Source organism: Scyliorhinus canicula, chromosome 1, assembly GCF_902713615.1.
Source record: "Scyliorhinus canicula chromosome 1, sScyCan1.1, whole genome shotgun sequence".
Classification (NCBI taxonomy): domain Eukaryota; kingdom Metazoa; phylum Chordata; class Chondrichthyes; order Carcharhiniformes; family Scyliorhinidae; genus Scyliorhinus; species Scyliorhinus canicula.
This window is the reverse complement of record NC_052146.1, coordinates 65,926,730-65,946,640: the sequence shown is the minus strand read 5'-3', so window position 1 is coordinate 65,946,640 and position 19,911 is coordinate 65,926,730. Positions and strand designations below refer to the sequence as shown.

At 50.7% G+C, this 19,911-nt stretch overlaps 1 protein-coding gene across 2 annotated transcripts in view; it reads right to left on the bottom strand.

The window, feature by feature from the left end:
* LOC119977378 (solute carrier family 2, facilitated glucose transporter member 11-like) overlaps window positions 1–19,911 on the bottom strand; it is a 111,564-nt gene that overhangs the window by 42,542 nt on the left and 49,111 nt on the right. For both annotated transcript variants that reach the window (XM_038818226.1, XM_038818233.1), the window contains exons 5-6: window positions 10,952–11,081; window positions 859–1,007 (exon numbers count right to left, since the gene is read on the bottom strand). In XM_038818226.1, the coding sequence (XP_038674154.1) occupies window positions 859–1,007; window positions 10,952–11,081 (279 nt within the window). The remainder of the gene's footprint in view (window positions 1–858; window positions 1,008–10,951; window positions 11,082–19,911) is intronic.

Genomic DNA, 19,911 nt, shown 5'->3' with positions numbered 1-19,911 from the left:
GCATGCAACCTCCATGAGAGAAAATGATGCTTCATCCCTTCATAACTGACAGGAGTGAACAATCACACGACTCTTTAAAGGAGTATAAAGAATGGACATTGAGCATCCTGTACAATATGTGATATCTGATTGGTAGCCGCCAAATAACCTCAGTTCAGGTCTTAAAACCAAACACAGGTGAAAGTCAGTGCGTCACATAGATCACAATGACATACCACCGATTTATTTGAAAAGGATGGGCGGGTTTCTCAGAAAATGGGGCTATGTCCCCACGCCGGCAGAAAACCGGCGCCAATGATTCCGACGTCAGCGCCCCCCCCCCCCCCCCCCCCCCCCCCCCCCCAAGGTGAGGAATTCTCACCTTTCTAGGGGCTAGGTTGCCACCGGAATCATTGGGCCGCTCCCCCCCGGAACAAGCCTGCCCGCAGATTGGTGGGACCAGATCGCAGGCCAGGCCACCATGGGCCACCCCACCCCCGGGGTCAGATCTCCCCGGCCCGGCCCGGCCCCCCCCCCCCCCCCCCCCCCCCCCCCCTCCCGAGGACCCGCCGTGTGTGAAGTGAGTAATTCAGGCCGGTGGGGCAGGCCAAAAATGGACGGCCACTCGGTCCATTGGGGCCTGAAGAATCGGCGCGGGGGGGGGGGGGGGGGGGGGGGGGGGGGGCGCTGTCAACGACCCCCAACCGGCATGCTGGGAATCCTACCCCGCCCGAAAAATGACACCGGAGCATAGGGCAGCCGGCGTCGGGGCGGCAGGGTGGGACTCGCGCCTCCCCCCGGGGATTCTCCGACCTGCCGCAAGGTCGGAGGATCCCGCCCGATATCTCCCATCGGGAACTGCCCTACGTTTACACTTACCATCTATGCACTGAGCTCGGTTTCCTCTCTCCATGAGTAGGTATCTGGGGCTCTCAGGAACCCAGAGCAGGGCGATGACCTGAATCAGGGCAGGTATCCCACTGAAGGCCAACAGTAAGTGCCAGGTATTTTCACCACCGAGAATTTGCCTGGAAAAGTGCACAACAAGGTTAGGTAACAGTCTGGCTCCTAAATAAATCCTACTTCTCTACACCTTGTACCACCTCAGGACATCGCAAAAGCACTTTACAACCATTCAAGTACTTTCGAAGTGAAGCCACTCTTGGAATGTAGGAAAATTCAGCAACTAATTTATGCAGAGCAAAAATCTCCCAGACGACCATGAGATAATGACCAACCTTTAGTGAGGTTGGTTAGGGGATAAATATTGGCCGTAGCCTTTCTTCGCACAGTGCCATGCTGGGAACCTCTGCATCTGACTGTGGGGATAGACAATCAGTCTGACAGAGTTTAGAGGGATTGGAGGGATTAGGAGCGATGCTGGTGAGTTAGAGCTGGGCATTTGTCATGTACACATGGTGTACTGACCTCATGCATTGGAAAGATGTTAGCAAAGGGCAGAAAGTAGATGAGGAGGACATCAGGAATAAATCAATGGGCATTCCTAGGAAACCTAGACTTAGATTTACAGCTCTTCCCACGTCGAGGGACGCACCAGGCAAGCAAAGAACTCTCCTGTCCACAGCAAACGTTCTCACACGGGTTGTGTCAGTTGCCCCAAGGAGAGTGGGGCCGAAAAGAAAACAGAAGCCGGGATAAATATTTGATGGGCCTGTTTTCTTGTCTCATTGAACTGAGCACCATGCCAATCTCCAGGAATGTAGTGACTTGTACTGATAGCTGACTGAATGCCCAGCGGGGGGGAGCCTGGCAGTGTACGTGGCTAGCATGCTTTCCAGCTAAACGACATCAAGTCGCTTGGTCGTACAGAACTTGAGCATTGCTGAAAAAAGGGGCATGTTGTTGAAGCTTTTTGACTTGCGCCATCAGGACAGATTCACCAAAATTCCAAGGGTGTGATTCTCCGGCCTCCCAGCCGCGTGTTTCTCGATGGTGGGAGACAGCGTGCCGTTCGCTAGTGGCAGGATTCTTTGCTCCCGCCACTGTCAATCGGAATTCCCATTGAAGCCACCCCATGCCGCCGGGAAGCCCACGGCCGAGGGTACTCTGCCAGCTGGACCAGAGAATCCAGCCGCCAGCGAACGGCTGAGAATTCCAGCCCAAATCTCAAAGAGAGCAACAAACTGAGATTGGCAATAAGCTACATCTCTTAAAGGGGACCCGCACTGATTGTAAGGAAGCTGCAGCTGCAGGGTGTGGCTAGAACCACAAGCAACCCAAATGGAGCAACAGGAAAGAGACAAGGCACTCAGGGTCTCAGATATAGGGGGTGATTCTCCGAGCCCCGCTCCTTTGGTAGCAAAACCAGGAAGGCAGATTATTATCTGAATGGCTATAGATTGGGAGCGGGATATATGCAACGGGACCTGAGTGTCCTCGTACACCAGTCGCTGAAAGTAAACTTGCAGGTACAGCAGGCGGTAAAGAAGGCAAATGGTGTTGGCTTTGATAGCGAGAGGATTTGAGTACAGGAGCAGGGATGTTTTGCTGCAATTACATAAAGGGTCTTGGTGAGGCCACACCTGGAATATTGTGTGCAGTTTCGGTCTCCTTATCTGAAGAAGGATGTTCTTGCTATGAAGGGAGTGCAGCGAATGTTTATCAGACTGATTCCCGGGATGGCAGGACTGGGAAGAGAGATTGAGTCGGTAAGGATTATACTCACGAGTTTAGAAGGATGTGGGGGGATCTCATAGAAAGTATAAAATTCTAACAAGATTAGACAAGGTAGATGCAGGAAGGATGTTCCTGGTGGCTCAGAGTCCAGAACCAGGTGTCATAGTCTTAGGTTATGGGGTAAACTATTTAGGACCGAGATGAGGAGAACTTTCTTCACCCAGAGAGTGGTCAGCCTGTGGAATTCACTACCACAGAAAGCAGTTGAGGCTAAAACATTGCAGGCTGGATTCTCCGTCGGCGGGATTCTCCGTCGGCGGGATTCTCCGCCCACTCACGCCCACCGATTTCTCGACAGCGTTGGGGTGGCCACAATGGGAAACCCCATTGGCCGGCTGCTGAGACGGAGGACTGCGCTGCCGGCGGGGGGGTCTGGGTCTGGCAGGACGGAGAATCCCAGCACACCCCTATGTTTTCAAGAAGGATTAGATATAGCACTCGGGGCTAAAGGGATCAAAGGATATGGCGGGGGGGGGGGGGGGGAGAGGGGAACAGGTTACTGAGTTGGATGATCAGCCATGACCATAATGAATGGTGGTACAGGCTCGAAGGGCCGAATGGCCTCCTCCTACTCCTATTTTCTGTTTTGGTGTTTTGTACGGCATGGTGTCCAGAACCGCAGGGAGCAGAGCAGAACCAGTGATGGGATGCACATAGGAACATAGAAACAGTAGTAGGCCATTCAGCCCCTCGTGTCTGTCCCGCCATTCAATGAGATCATGGTCTATCTGCGACCTAACTCCACATGCCTGCCTTTGGCCCATATCCCTTAATATCTTTGCTTAACAAAAATCTATCTCCAGATTTAAAATAAACAACTGTTCTCGCTTCAACTGCTGTTTGTCGGAGAGAATTCCAAACCTCTGCCACCCTCTGAGAGAAGAATTTCTTCCTAACATCTCTCCTGAATGGTTTAGCTCTAATTTGTACATTATATCCCCTAGTCTTAGAATCTCCAACCAGTGGAAATAGTTTATCTTTATTTGCCGTCTTTCCCTGTTTATACCTTGGATACTTCGATCAGATCACCCCTTAGCTTTCTAAATTCTAGTGAAAACAAGTCCAGGTATAATTTTTGTAAACCTACGTTGCACCCCCTCCAAGGCCAAAATATTCTTCCTAAGGTGTGGTGCCCAGAACTGCTCACAGACTCCAAGTGGGGGTCTAACCAGGGTTTTGTGTAGCTGCAGCATCACCCCAGTGTCTTTACCCTCCAATCCTCTAGATATAAAGGCTCGCATTGCATTAACCTTCTTGATTATTTTCTGCACTTGTTCGTGGCATTTTAAGGACCTATGCACCATAACCCCCCAAGTCTCTTTGGACGTCCACTGTACCTAACCTCTTTCCATTTAGAAAGTACTCTGCTCTATCCTTTTTTGATCCAAAATGTATAACCTCACATCTGCTTACATTGAATTCCATTTGCCATAGTTTTGGCAATTCACCTAGTCTATCAATATCTTCTTGCAATTTCGAGGCTGTCTACAATGTCACCTAACTTTGTATCATCGGCATATTTGGATAGGTGACTTTCTATGCCATCTTCCAAGTCATGGTATGGTGATGAGCATAGCTGCCTTCCAAGCAGTTGACCCGGGTTTGATTCTCGGCCATCGCAATGATAATTTGTTCAGAACACTACGGGGGCCAGTGTAGCTCAGTTGGCTAGACAACTGGTTTGTGATGCAGAGTGAGGTTAGCAGCCCAGGTTCAATTCCCATACCGGCTGAGATTATTCATGAAGGCCCCTCGCCTGAAGTGTAGTGATCCTCACATTAATCACGACCAGTCAGCTCTCCCCCCGAAAGGGAAAAACAGTCTATCTGGGACTATGGCAACTTTACCTTACCTGATTAATAGTGTGAATAATTGAGGCCCCAAAACAGATCCCTCTGGTACACTACTAGTGATCCGAAACAAACTTGTTGGACTTTAACCTGGTGTTGTAAGACTGTGCCCACCCCAGGCCACCCCAGCATCTCCACATCTTGCCAATATGAGTATGTGGTAGTCACCACTGTTGTACTTATCACATACGAAATGTGTGTGCTCACCGAGCTGCAGCCATTTCGGCAGCAGCTGCAGGAGGCTACACATCTCTGCTTAATAAAGCCTCGATTACTCTCTACTCTTGTCTCATCGTAATTGATAGTGCATCAATTTATTAAGCAGAGATGTGTAGCATGCAGGGATCTACCCCCGTACCTGTAGTACAGGAGCCTTACCGTATTACATCTCGTATGTGATATATATATACAACAGTGGTGACTACCACAGAGTAATCACCCATTATCCCCACTCTCTGTCACCTGCCGCTTAACCAGCTTCTTAACTACGTCAATAATTTGCCCTCAATTCCATGGGATGAGCACACCTGCATCATTTAAGGGCAGCACGGTAGCATTGTGGATAGCACAATCGCTTCACAGCTCCAGGGTCCCAGGTTCGATTCCGGCTTGGGTCACTGTCTGTGTGGAGTCTGCACATCTTCCCCGTGTGTGCGTGGGTTTCCTCCGGGTGCTCCGGTTTCCTCCCACAGTCCAAAGATGTGCAGGTTAGGTGGATTGGCCATGATAAATTGCCCTTAGTGTCCAAAATTGCCCTTAGTGTTGGGTGGGGTTACTGGGTTATGGGGATAGGGTGGAGGTGTTAACCTTTGGTAGGGTGCTCTTTCCAGGAGCCGGTGCAGACTCGATGGGCCGAATAGCCTCCTTCTGCACTGTAAATTCTATGATATTCTATGATTTAAGCCTGCTGGAGAAGACTGTAACACAGGGTTCCCTGTGGCAGAGGTCAATGCACCCCAGATCATTCAGGATATTCCTGCTAATGGCCTTTCTCAAATCCCATCCCATCTCACCCAGCTGTGCAGCATGGAGTGCAAGCTGCAGCTGGTGTGACCATGGGCCTCTCACTTTCCTCACCACCACGCCCACCCGAGACTCCTTCTCTCACCCCAACCATCCCCTTCCGATTTTCCACTTTTAGATACCCAGAACTAGCACCTGGTCAACCTGATCAACCTCGTGAGGAACGGCAAGAGCTGCAATAGACCTGTGATGAAGAATGGTACTCACAGTCACCAGCTCAGATACTGGCACTGCACATATAGGGTGACATAGAGTTGGGATCTGCACGTGGTGAGTCACCAGATACATGGACTGGTCATGGGCGATGGAACAGTTCACATGCTAGTTCTCCAGAGTTGCAGATGAGATTTGCTGCAGGAGATTCAGATGAGGGTTTCATTTGGGGGACATACAGAAGAATGCTAGTGAACCTGCACACTGAGTGCAATGACGGTCCTGCCAGACATCCACTTATCACTGGAAGAGTACGGAGGAGTCCAGTCCCAACATGGCAGAGTGTAGGGAGCTCAGAGTTAGGAGCCTATCCTTCCCACCATGGAAGCATTGACCAACCCCATAACAGCACCTGTGGGTCCAAGTGTGATGCAGCGCATGGTGGCCAATGTCCCAGCTTCCACTGCAGCTCAGCACAAGTCTGTTGTGTGGCCTGTACTTTTTGGAAGTCCAGGTACACAGTCAACAGCATTACCCTCACCGAGCCTTTCTCTTACCGCCTCAAAAACTTCCAGCAAGTTAGTTAAACATGATATCCCCTTTAGAAATCCATGTTGTCCTTTCCTAATCAATTTTTCCATGTGATACTAATTCTATCCCAAATAATTGTTTCTAGAAGCTTGTCCACTACTGATGTTAAACTGACTGGTCTGTAATTGCTGGGGCTATCCTTACAACCTTTTAGATCAAAGGAGTAGCATTTGCAATTCTGCAGTCCTCTGGCACCTAAGGGAATGGATGAGGATAATAGTTGGGATTTGTACAGAATGCTAGATGCTTTGTTGGATAAAGTCGGTGTGGAATAATTATTTTGCCATGACTTTAATTTCAGCATTGTGGGCAAGAGAACATGGTGATTGGCATGAAGTGAGGGACGGAGAGATGTGGCATTATTAAGCATCTGGAGTTTTATTCATGGGAGCCAGAGTCAAGCATCACAGATGTCAGTCTTCAGCAAATTCAATTCATTCACTGTCATCAAGAAACGGCTGAAGTCGCTGGAATTGCAAAGGCTATGTGTCGTACTGAAATCTTGTGTTCCAAACTGTTCCAGTACGGCTACAACACTGGCATCTACCCGGCAATGTGGAAATTGCACAAGTATGCCCTTTCCACAAAAAGCCAACCTGGCCAATTACCACCCATCAGTCTACTCACGATCACCAGCAAAGTGATGGAAGGTATCATCAACAGCGCTGTCAAGTGGTACTTACTCAGCAATAACCTGTTCACTGATGCTCAGTTTGGATTCCATCAGGATCGTTTAACTCCTGACCTTATCATGGCCCACATCCAATGGTAAAAAAGCTAAAGTCTAGAGATAAAGTGAGACTGCCTTTGACATCAAGGCAGCATTTGACCTGGATGAAGGAGGTGCTCCATAAGAAGAAAATAAAATTCGGAATGTTGCAGCCTGCGCGCTTGTGGGTAACTTATTTGGAGCGGCATTACTATTTTGATTCCCCGCAGGAGGCGTGGGCCTTTGTGCGGACGGAGAAGCTGGACTCGAACTAGGGGTTGGGGGTTGCGGGGTCGGTTGTAATGTTTTATTGCTGGTTTCTGCTGTTGCTGTGTTTTTTCTGTATTTTTGTAATTGTGATATGGTTATTTATTTGGGTTTTGTTCTGTTTTCTGTTGTGGGGCATTGTTTGAGTTTTGTATCTTGCGGGGAGGGTTGGGGGGGTTTGTTGTATTCTATGTCGGGTTGGGGGTATGGGGTGGGACTGGTATTTGGGAGCTGCGTCAGAAGGGTGTGGTGGGGCAGTGCGAAAGCGCGGGCTTTCCTCTGGTTTCCCGCGTTGCGGGGCTGGAGGGGTGAAAATGGCGGGGGGGGGCGGGGCCTTTACTGGCTCCTTCCCGTGCTGGAGCGGTGCCTGGAGGAGTGACAGGAGGGGGGACGATCCCACTTTGGGAGGGGTCAGGTTTTGGCGGGAATTTCCGGGGTCAGCAGAAGTTAGCTGACCCACGGAAGTACAATGGAGGACGGGTCGCGGCTAGGTTTCCTAGCCTGGGGGGTGGGGGGAAGGGGAATACCGGGTTGCTGCTGGCAGGGTCAGGAAGGAGCTGGTGTGGGCCGGGGGGACAGAGGTGAGGTGCTGTCGCCGTGGGGACTGGGTCGGGCGGGGGGGTGCTGGCCTGGGGCGGGCAGTCAACAGGCTATGGCTAGTCGGCGGGGGAGGGGGGGCGAGATGCCCTCTGATCCGGTTGCTCACCTGGAATGTGCGAGGACTGAATGGGCCGGTGAAGCGGTCGAGGGTACTTGCTCATCTGAGGGGGCTAAAGGCAGATGTGGCAATGCTTCAGGAGACCCACCTGAAGGTGGCGGATCAGGTCCGTCTGAGGAAGGGGTAGGTGGGGCAGGTTTTCATCATGATGCCGGCGATTGAGGGGGAGGCTGAGATAGTGGTGTCGCTGGATGCGGAGAAGGCCTTCGATAGAGTGGAGTGGGGTACTTACGGGAGGTGTTGGGGAGGTTTGGATTTGGTGAAGGGTTTATTAGATGGGTGAGGCTACTGTATGAGGCACCGATGGCGTGTGTGGCCACGAATGGGAGGAGGTCGGAGTACTTCCGGCTTTACCGAGGGACCAGGCAGGGTTGCCCCCTGTCCCCCTTGTTGTTTGCATTGGCAATCGAACCATTGGCGATGGCGTTGAGGGATTCAGGAAGGTGGAGGGGTTTGGTGCGGAGTCGGGAGGAACATAGGGTGTCGTTGTATGCCGATGACCTGTTACTGTGTGTGGCGGAACCGGTGGGAGGGATGCCGGGGGTGATGGAGCTGCTAGCTGCCATTGTCGTTGGCGGGGAGGGTGCAGTCCGTCAAAATGACGGTGCTTCCGAGGTTCTTGTTCCTCTTTCAGTGCCTGTCCATCTTCATCCCCAGGATGGAGGAGGGGGGGGGGCGGCGTGGAAAAGAATGGAGATGGCGTCTTGTAGAGGTACGAGCCTGAGTGCCTTGGTAAAGGCGCTGTTGCTGCTCTCTCCTAAGAGGTATACCACGAGCCCGGTGGTGGCGGCGACCCTAAGAATCTGGGGACGGTGGAGACGGCATCAGGGGGAAACGGGGAACTCGATGGAGGCTCCATTAGGTGGAAATCATCGGTTCATTCCGGGGAACACTGATAGGGGATTTAGGGGGTGGTATAGGGTGGGCATCAGTAAATTGAGGGACCTGTTTATTGACGGGAGGTTTGCGGGCCTGGGGGAATTGGAAGATAAATTTGGGCTCCCCCAAGGGAATATGTTCAGATACTTGCAGGTAAAGGCGTTTGCTAGGCGACAGGTGGAGGAATTTCCTTTGCTGCCCTCGTGGGGGGCGATGAACAGAGTGCTTTCGGGGGTGTGGGTCGGAGAGGGGAAGGTGTCTGACATCTATAACGTAATGCAGGAGATGGAAGAGTCGTCAGTGGAGGAGCTGAAGACTAAATGGGAGGGGGAACTAGGGGAGCAGATAGAGGATGGGACTTGGGCGGATGCCTTGGAGAGGGTTAACTCTTCCTCTTCATGTGCGAGGCTTAGTCTCATCCAATTTAAAGTGCTGCATCGGGCCCATATGTCTGTGACTCGGATGAGTAGGTTCTTTGGGGGTGAGGACAGGTGCACCAGGTGTTCGGGGAGTCCAGCGAATCATGCCCATATGTTCTGGGCATGCCCGGCACTGGAAGAATTCTGGAAGGGGGTGGCGGGGACGGTGTCGAGGGTGGTTGGATCCAGGGTCAAACCAGGTTGGGGACTCGCGATTTTCAGAGATGCAGTGGAGCCGGGAGTGCAGGAGGCGAAAGAGGCCGGTGTTTTGGCCTTTGCGTCCCTAGTAGCCCGGCGGAAAACCTTGCTGCAGTGGAAGGATGCAAGGCCCCCAAGTGTGGAGACCTGGATCAGTGACATGGCGGGATTTATAAAATTGGAGAGGGTCAAATTTGCCCTGAGAGGATCAATACAAGGGTTCTATAAACGGTGGCAGCCTTTTCTGGACTTTCTGACTCAAAGATAGGTATCTTGGTCAACAGCAGCAGCAACTCGGGGGGGGGGGGGGGGGGGGGTGTTCTTTATTTTTTCTATTTTTTTTCTATGGTTATTTAACTTAATACAGTATTGTGTTAATTTAGTTGTTGTTAATATGTTTTGTTGTTCATTGAGGTTGGGCGAATATTTATGACTGTTATTGTTATTGTTGGTATTTTATTGCTGTTCGTTGTTGTTATATAAATACAAAATTTTTCAATAAAAATTATTTTTTTTAAAAAAGGCAGCATTTGACCAAGTGTGGCACCAAGAAGCCCCAGCAAAAATTGAAGTCGATGGGAATCAGGGGGAAATTCTCCATAATGATTGTTTGGAGACCAATCATCTCAGTCCCAGGACATTGCTGCAGGCGTTCCTAAGGGTCCTGGGCCCAACTAACCTCTGTTGCTTCATCAGTGACCTTTCCTCCTGCATAAGGTCAGAAGCGGGGATGTTTGCTAATGATTGAACGATGTTCAGCACCATTCACAACTCCTCAGACACTGGAGCAGTCACGCCCATATGCAGCAAGATCTGAACAACATTAAGGCTTGGGCTAATACGTGATAAATAATATTCGCACCACACAAGTGTCATCTCTCCAACATGACAGAATCTAATCATCTCCCCTTGACATTCAATGGCATTACCATCTCTAATAGGAGAGGTGTTCCCAGGAGACCCTTGGTAGATAAGTCCTCTTGCTGAAAGTCTTCCTCGCCCTCCTCCCTCTGTCTTCTTTGCTGCCTCTGCTGCATTTCCATCTGGTGCTACCTCCTGGGGTTGAACTGCAACTATAGCCCCCAAGACTGGGAGCAAGTGATGAACTCAGCACCCTTATAATTGGAACTAACGCCCTTCTCATGTACAGCACCACCTGCTGACTGACATCAAGGTCTGTCAGTTCTTCAAACTTCCAGAAGACACATGGAGCGCCCATACTAACACCCTTATTGAGATGCCGTTCTGTGATGCCATGCCAGAAGTGGTCAGAAGCAACACCAATGCCATTTTTCTACTGAATGACATCAAAGCCATGAATGTTACAGAGCTGAATTTGCCATGCACAGACTTCAATCCTAATCAATAGCAAGTGCTCTCTGTATCATGTCCTGAGCTGCAAGTGAAGAAGTGGTACACATTTCTCCGTGGTTGGTTAGTTAATCTGCATTCACAGTTCAAACTTTACCTGAGTCCAACGACCAGCCCCATCCATTTGCCAAAGGCAACAAACACTGCACGGGTCATACACACGGCACCTCGCAGTTCCTTTGGCGCTATTTCCCCAAGGTACAATCCATGAGCGACTAATCCAATGCCTTTGAAATAGAAGCAGGACAGAGAATAAGCATCAATGACAATGATGAGAGTCGTTTCATAGAACATAGAACACACAGTGCAGAAGGAGGCCATTCGGCCCATCGAGTTTGCACCGACCCACTCAAGCCCTCACTTCCACCCTATCCCCGCAACCCAATAACCCCTCCTAACCTTTTTGGACACTAAGGGCAATTTAGCATGGCCAATCCACCTAACTTGCACATCTTTGGACTGTGGGAGGAAACCGGAGCACCCGGAGGAAACCCACACACACACGGGGAGAACGTGCAGACTCCGCAGACAGTGACCCAGCGGAGAATCGAACCTGGGACCCAGGCGCTGTGAAGCCACAGTGCTAGCCACTTGTACTACCGTGCTGCACATCACTGTTTCGGTGAAACAGTTTAGGGTCGGCTCACATAGGCAAGCATCAATTGTGTTTTTAAGCTTTAAGAGGGATTGAAAATTATTAAGTTTCGTTTGGGAGGATCAGGGTAAGTTATTGACCTGTGTAAAAGTAGATGTTACATATCGGTCGGCTGCTGAAGAAACCGGCTGTTTGCGATGTGAATTCACAAACACAGAGGACACAGGATTCAGGCAGTTTCTATCACGCACATCTGACCAAAAAATTATAGCCCAAAAGAATCCACTTTCAGTTGTGATTTTGTGAGCAGATCTCTACTTTTTCAAGAAGTTACTTTTTCCTCTTGCTACTTTCCCAGTGTCCAGTGGTGCTGCTGTGGAGTCTGCTCCCTGTGGAGTGCATTCCTGCCCTTACTGCAAAGAAGTGCCTGACCAGCATTTGGCCAAGAATATAAAGCAGTTCCTACCGCCCCACAGTGGAATTGGAAATTAGGGATGGGCAATAAATGCTGACACGGATTGCGATGCCCACGTCCCATGAACAAATTTTTTAAAAATTCCTTTTCAGGGAGCGCATTCCCGATCAAACTGTGTGTGTGAAAAGATTCTCCCATTTTTCCTCATGTTCTTTTTACCACTTCTTAAAAACTGACCTATGTCTGCCTACTGACCCTCTCACCCGAGAAATGGGGCAGGATTCTGTTTCTGAGACTAAGGGCGGGATTCTCCGTTGCCTGACACCGAAATCGTATCCGGCGATCGGGCGGAGAATCCCTGTTTATAATTATTATTATTGTCACAAGTAGGCTGATATTAACACTACAATGAAGTTACTGTGAAAATCCCCAGCCACATATACACATTACACACACACAAACAATCAATGGTTTGGCCAAAAGGCAGCTAGGGGGTTGGCCTGGTGTGACACATATACGACCCATGGCCCCAAGTTCAAAGTGGACTGTCAGCGGCCTGCGCAGCTGCATGTTTGCCTTTCCAGCTGCGGCATGAATGTTTCGTGCACATCCACCCCAACCCCACAGCCCATCACCTGGCCACATCCCGCTACTCCCCCCCCCCACCCCCCGGCCCTGGCAGAAGCCCCCCCGGCCAGTGGCACAACTGTAAGAAAACCATGGCGATATTGGACACTTTCCGTACCCCCTCTCCCTCTGCAGCCACAATGCGGTTTCACATTTTTTAAAAGCACAAGTTGTGGTAAACCACTGTTGCACCTGTATTGGGTGATGTAAGCCCCTGCCAGCTGGCTCCGCCCAGTAGGGGGAGCGTGTACTCTGTTCGGCAGCCATTTCGCCAGCTGCTGTGGGAGGACACACATCCTACTGCGTGTATCCAACCTTAGTCTTTGTACAATTGATCGTGCATCACAAGTGGACCTATTTTTACCAACTTACCAACCTTCGGGACCCAACCCGGCCGTCCTTCATGACCCACGCCAGCCGACCTTCGCAACCCACGCCGGCCGACCTTTGCGATCCACATCGGCCAACCTGCACGACCCACCAGTTTCTCTTACCTTGTTTGTTGCTCCTCCCACAGTCCAAAGATGTGCAAGTTAGGTGGATTGGCCATGCTAAATTGCCCTTAGTGACCCCCGCAAACTTGGAAAAAAAAGGCTGCGACCATATAAATAAAAATGCGGCCCAACGGCACATGAGTTCCCGATCATCGATGACATTTTTAAAAATGTTCCTGCCCATTTTGAAGGTCGTCGCAGTCGGCATTATGAAAAGCGCGTGGATTTGCGCGATTGGGAGCGCAGCAATGGACAGCTCCGCGACCCTCCCGACACCTGGCCGTGACCCACCCGTGGGTCGCGCCCCTGAGTTTGACACTGCCTGCTCTAGGTGAAGCTCTCTTAGGAACACCAGCGGAATTGCTAACAGTGGGGAATTTGCCAATGAGGAATTTCAAGACATGTGACATTTTAACATCATAATTATGCACACTGTGGCTGAGAGCCTGTTCAGTGATGGTGTGGATGAGAAACCATGCAGAGGTAGATGACATGTTATGTAAAATACTGGCTCATCAACCAGACTGTAAATTGCAAATGACATTGGCATGGACAGTACATGCAAATAATTCTTTGTAAATGGCAGTGTGGTCCAATCCATACCAGTTGGTGCACAGCAGAAATCCAAAATTGCCTTCGGCCCGATCAGATGCTCTGGAAGGGACAAGCATTAGCTCCACTTTTTCTGCTCATCTGAATGGTTGCATGCAAGCAGAAAGGCTTTTGTTAAAGCTGAGGTTACTGAGAAAATTCGTCAAGCCTTACGGTACCACATAAGGTTATCAGGGATATAGTTTGGACAAGGAGACCTGGTATCTTATAAAAGGGAAGGTCGCAAAGAATGGCAAAGTCCTGGCAAAGTGACTAGCAGTGAAGGAAAAGTAGTAATCGTAAACACAGGAATCAAAGTTCATTCTTCGAGGCTGATTGACAATGAATATATCTTTACAGATTTGTAATAAGCCTTAGAGAGTGAAGAGGCTCCATGCACCACACACTTGCACATCATGGGCAATTATGAGGGATGACTACCGCAAATAAAGAACCAATTGATGAACAAAATAACACAGATAAAGCTATTTATTAAAACGGACAACTACCCAAAGTAGGGACAAAGGTAACGTAGATGCTAGAGGGAGTGATGCCACCATCATAGGAAGAGCAGGAAAGGCCACTGATCAATATAAATATTGTTTAAATGTGCAGGGCAGCACCGTGGAGTATTGTTAGCACTGCTGCCTACGGCGCTGAGGACCCGGGTTCAATCCCGGCTCTGGGTCACTGTTCTCTGAGTGGAGATTACACATTCTCCCCGTGTTTGCGTGGGTTTCGCCCCCACAACCCAGGCTAGGTGGATTGGCCACACTAAAATTGCCCCTTAATTGGAAAAATTAATTGGGTACTTTAAATTTATTTAAATATGCAAGATAAAGGTCAGAAGGGTCGACCTGCGGATTGGCAAAACAGGTAAAAACATGGGCCTGCAGAAAACATAGTATAAATCCTGACAGTGGTCCAGAAAGGTGCCGTGATCCCAGGAAAAGATCACGGCCGGGATTCTCCGAAATCCTGGCCAAGTGCTGACCTCCGGTGTCAACGGGCCTCCTGGCCCAGCGATTCAGCGGCCCTCAGGGGGCCAGCACGGCGCCGGAGTGCTTCACGCAGCTTCATGTGCGTGATAGCCGTTTCCACGCCAGCGCCCGCGCAATGTGGTGGAGCCCTACAGCGGGTCTGTGCGGAAGGAGGTAGGCCCCCTCCAGATCACGGATGCCCGCAGATCGGTAGCTCCCGATTGCAGGCATGTACGCCGTGGAGGTCCCACCCCGAAGTCTGATCCCCCGACCCTGCACCAGAACGGTCACCGTGGCCGGGGGTCCGAGCTCCCGCCGGGTGGTACCAGGTTGGAACCACACAGGCGGAACTCAGCGGGTATTTGGCCGATCGACCGCGGAGAATAGCCGCGGGGGCCTCTTTCAGCGGACTCCGACTGGCGCCGCGGTGACCGCGTGGGCGGAATTGGTGCCGATTCGCCGGGCGCCGGAGAATCGCATACCAGCGTGGCAGGAATTTCCCGCATCACCGGCGATTCTCCGACCCGGTGCGGGCTTGGAGAATCCCGTTCCACAGACTTGCAAACAGATGGGCGGAACGCTCCGCTCCCGGGAAAAATCGGGAGGGCCGTCGTGAACTCGGCCGAGTTTCACAATGGCCTCAGAGGCCGCTCCTCGCCCCCTATTCTCCCCTCCCGACGGGGCTAGGAGCGGCGCTCCGTAACTCTCGGCCGCGGGGGCGTCGCTCCGAGGATGACGCGGCCGGCGCGCCTGATGACGTCAGCCGCGTATGCACAGGTTGGCCGGCTCCAACCTGCGCATGCGCGGCTGATGTCACGACGCTGACAGCTCAAACCCGCGCATGCGCGGTAGCCGTCTTTCCCCTCAGCCGCCCCACAAGACGTGGCAGCTTGATCTTGCGGGGCGGCAGAGGGGAAATAGTGTGTCCGATTGAGACGCTGGCCCGACGATCGGTGGGCACCGATCGCGGGCCTGTCCCCTCCCGAGCACAGTCGTGGTGCTCTTTCCCCTGTACACCCCCCACAATCCCCAAACGGGCATATCTTACCCGTTTCACGATGGCAGCGACCAGGTGTGGTTGGTGCCATCGTGAAACAGTCGCGAACGGCAGGCCGCTCCGCCCATCCGGGTTGGAAAATCGGCGTTCGCCGTGAAAAACGGCAAGCGGCGATTCTTCCGAGCCGGGGGGGGGGGGGGGGGGGGGCGGGGGGGGGGAGAATCACGGGGGGGCGCCAGGGGGCGTGAATTCTGTCAGGGAGCCCTCCCGCGATTCTCTCACGCCGCGTGGGGAGCGGAGAATTGCGCCCACAATGCGGGAAAGATCGTACCGCAGCAGACTAGGAAGGGACAAGCAGAGGTTGAAGTTTGACCAGAAAGCAAACTACAGAACCAGCTAGGGATGCGACAAGAAGTAAAGGCCATCGTGGTACAGCAGTTTTAGTAGCTGCTAATAAATAAAAGATAAACTGACTGAGGAAGCAAAAGAAAAAAAGCTGAAAAGAACAAAGAACAAAGAAAATTACAGTAAGAAGTCTTACAACACCAGGTTAAAGTCCAACATGTTTGAAACAAACATGTTGGACTTTAACCTGGTGTTGTAAGACTTCTTACTGTGCTCACCCCAGTCCAACGGCAGCATCTCCACATCAAAGAAAATTACAGCACAGGAACAGGCCCTTCGGCCTTCGCAGCCTGCGCCGATCCAGATCCTTTATCTAAACCTGTCACCGATTTTCCAAGGATCTACTTCCCTCTGTTCCCCGTCCATTCATATATCTGTCTAGATCAGGGGTGGGCAAACTTTTCCGTGCAAGGGCCACATTCAGAAATTCATAATTTTAAAGGGCCGCTTAGTATATTAATTAATAGTCCCGGTTGTAACCAATTAGCGTGCGGCATATACCTCAGCGCTTCCCCCGGCGGCATCCTGCCTTTAGCCCTCTTTTTCTCTACTTTTCAAAAATGGCGCTTCACCCGGTTATGATTCTGGGCGCCTCATATAGAACATAGAACAGTACAGCACAGAACAGGCCCTTCAGCCCTCGATGTTGTGCCCAGCAATGATCACCCTACTCAAGTCAACGTATCCACCCTATACTAGTAACCCAACAGCCCCCCCCATTAACCTTATAAAAAAAATATAAAAAATTTCAAAAAAAAAAATTTTTTTTTTATGACTTGATCTTGGTGGGCCACATAAAGACCTTTGGCGGGCCGTAGTTTGCCCACCCCTGGTCTAGATGCATCTCAAATAATGCTATCATGCCCGCCTCTACCACCCCCGCTGGCAAAGTGTTCCAGGCACCCACCACCCTCTGCGTAAAAAACTTGCCACGCACATCTCCCTTAAACCTTCCCCCTCTCACCTTGAAATCGTGACTCCTTGTAATTGACACCCCCACTCTTGGAAAAAGCTTGTTGCTATCCACCCTGTCCATACCTCTCATAATTTTGTAGACCTCAATCAGGTCCCCCCTCAACCTCTGTCTTTCCAATGAAAACAATCCTAATCTACTCAATCTTTCTTCATAGCTAGCACCCTCCATACCAGGCAACATCCTGGTGAACCTCCTCTGCACCCTCTCTGAAGCATCCACATACTTCTGGTAATGTGGCGACCAGAACTGCTCGCAGTATTCCAAATGTGGCCTAACCAAAGTCCTGTACAACTGTAACATGACCTGCCGACTCTTGTACTCAATACCCCATTCGATGAAGGCAAGCATGCTGTGTATGCCTTCTTGACCACTCTATCGACCTGCGTTGCCACCTTCAGGGTACAATGGACCTGAACTCCCAGATCAGTCTGTACATCAATTTTCCCTAGGACTCTTCCATTGACCGTATAGTCTGCTCTTGAATTGGATCTTCCAAAATGCATCACCTCACATTTGCCTGGATTGAACTCCATCTGCCATTTCTCTGCCCAACTCTCCAGGCCCTTGGAGAGGGCCTGAATACGCCAAGAACTTGGAGTATACCCTTAAACACCAGACCAGGGACAGACAGCCTTGTCACACAGGTGTATTTTCACAAAAGAGGTGCTCCCTGACAGCGCAAACAAGGCTACAGCTAGACTGGTAGCTCAGGGTACTGAGGTAACTTTGGGATCAAGATGTCAGCTGGACTCTCCCCAATTGCAGGAAAAATGAGCTTGAAGATTTTTATGTCCATTTTGGCAAAATACTCATGGGAGTGTAAATTGATTTTTTAAAAATGCGTTTTTGCAGGGAAGACATTTCAAATAAGTATTTTTCAAATCACCTATAGAAGCCCATAGAAGGATCAATGGAAGGTAAATTGTGGAATTTTTCAATTGTGTTTATGGGTTGAATGATGCATCAAGGGTATGGGGCGGGATTCTTAGGACACTGGTGGGGCGGGCAACTCCGGTGCGAAGGAGTGGCATGAAGCAAACCGACATCGGGCCTCCCCGAAGGTGCAGAATCCTCCGCACCTTCAGGGTCTAGGCCGGCGCCGGAGTGGCTTGCACCGCGCTTGCCGGAGCGGATAGGGCTTGGTGCCACGCCAACCAGCGCCGAAGGGCCTCCGACGGCAGCACGAGTTGGTGCATGCGCGGGAGCGCCAGCGTGTGCTGGCGTCATCCCAGCGCATGCGCGGGGGGGGGGTTCATCTCCACGCCGGCCATCGCGGACCGGTACACCAGCCGGCGCCGAGGAATAGAGTGCCCCCACGGCGCAGGCCCGCCTGCGGATCGATGGGCTACGATTGCGGGCCAGGCCACCATGGGGGCACCCCCCGGGCCAGATGCCCCCTTGCCCCCGGGAGGACCCTGTGGAGCCAGGTCCCGCTGGTAAGTACCTGTCGTAACATACGCAGGCGGGACCCGCCGAAAACGGGCGGCCACTCGGCCCATCGCGGGCCAAAGAATCGCCGGGAGGGGGGGCGCTGCCAGCGGCCACCGACTGGCGCGGCGCGATGTCTGCCCCCGCCAGATCCCCGGCACCGGAGAATTTGGCAGCCAGTGGGGGCGGGATTCACGCTGCCCCCCGGCGATTCTCCAACCTGGGAGGGGTCAGAGAATCCCGCCCAAGGTATTTCTCATGAGGTCAGTCCTGTTGAAAACGGGTTGTTTCCAATTAAAAACATTCCCTTTAATGTTCTATTTATATCGCAAGGGGAAATTGGCTGAAATGTTTATCATGCCTGTCGATGTTTTTTTGTGGGGAGGTTCTGTAGAATTTGAACAACAGGTGATTAATAAAATCACGAAAGAGTTCAAGCTTGGAAGCCAGGCTTCAGGGACCTTTAAGTGCATAGGTTTAAGTATTAAGCCAAATAAGTCAGGAGTGACAACTGAATCAGCAATCTTTTATCTAGAAAATGTTAGTCACATCCCAATAAATCAGGTCAGATTTTCACAAAAGAGGATCCAATATCCAAGGAAGAAACAGATCAATTGAGAAGTTTGTTTGGGCAGGTGAATTATTGTGTACCCAGACTAGACCAGATGTTAGTTATTTTTTTAAAGTTGGAGTACTCAATTCATTTTTTCCAATTATGGGGCAATTTAGCATGGCCAATCCACCTACCCTGCACATCTTTGGGTTGTGGGGGTGAGACCCACGCAGACACGGGAAGAATGTGCAAACTCCATTCCGTCAGTAGCCCCGGGCCGGGATGTATCCTGGGATCCTCAGTGCCATAGGCAGCAGTGCTAACCACTATGCCACCGTGCGGTCCTAACCTGATGTTAGTTATGAAGTGTTGGAGCTGAGTACCATGATGATGCATGCTATGCTCTGAGTAAAACAAAACATTAAGGAAATTAATTTAAAAGAAATACATACTCAAGTTTCCAGCCTCAGGTTAACCAGATCATAGAATCATAGAATTTACAGTGCAAAAGGAGGCCATTCGGCCCATCGAGTCTGCACCGTACCTTGGAAAGAGCACCAAATCTTTTTTAGACACTCATGTGGTTGGTCATTTTTAGTGATACTTCAAATGCCAATCTTCCAGCTGGATATTCTAGCAAAGCAGGCTTGATCATATTCTAGCAAAGGAGGCTTGATCACATTCTAGCAAAGCAGGCTTGATCATATTCTAGCAAAGCAGGCTTGATCATATTCTAGCAAAGCAGGCTTGATCATATTCTAGCAAAGCAGGCTTGATCATATTCTAGCAAAGCAGGCTTGATCGTATTCTAGCAAAGCAGGCTTGATCATATTCTAGCAAAGGAGGCTTGATCATATTCTAGCAAAGCAGGCTTGATCATATTCTAGCAAAGCAGGCTTGATCATATTCTAGCAAAGCAGGCTTGATCATATTCTAGCAAAGCAGGCTTGATCGTATTCTAGCAAAGCAGGCTTGATCATATTCTAGCAAAGCAGG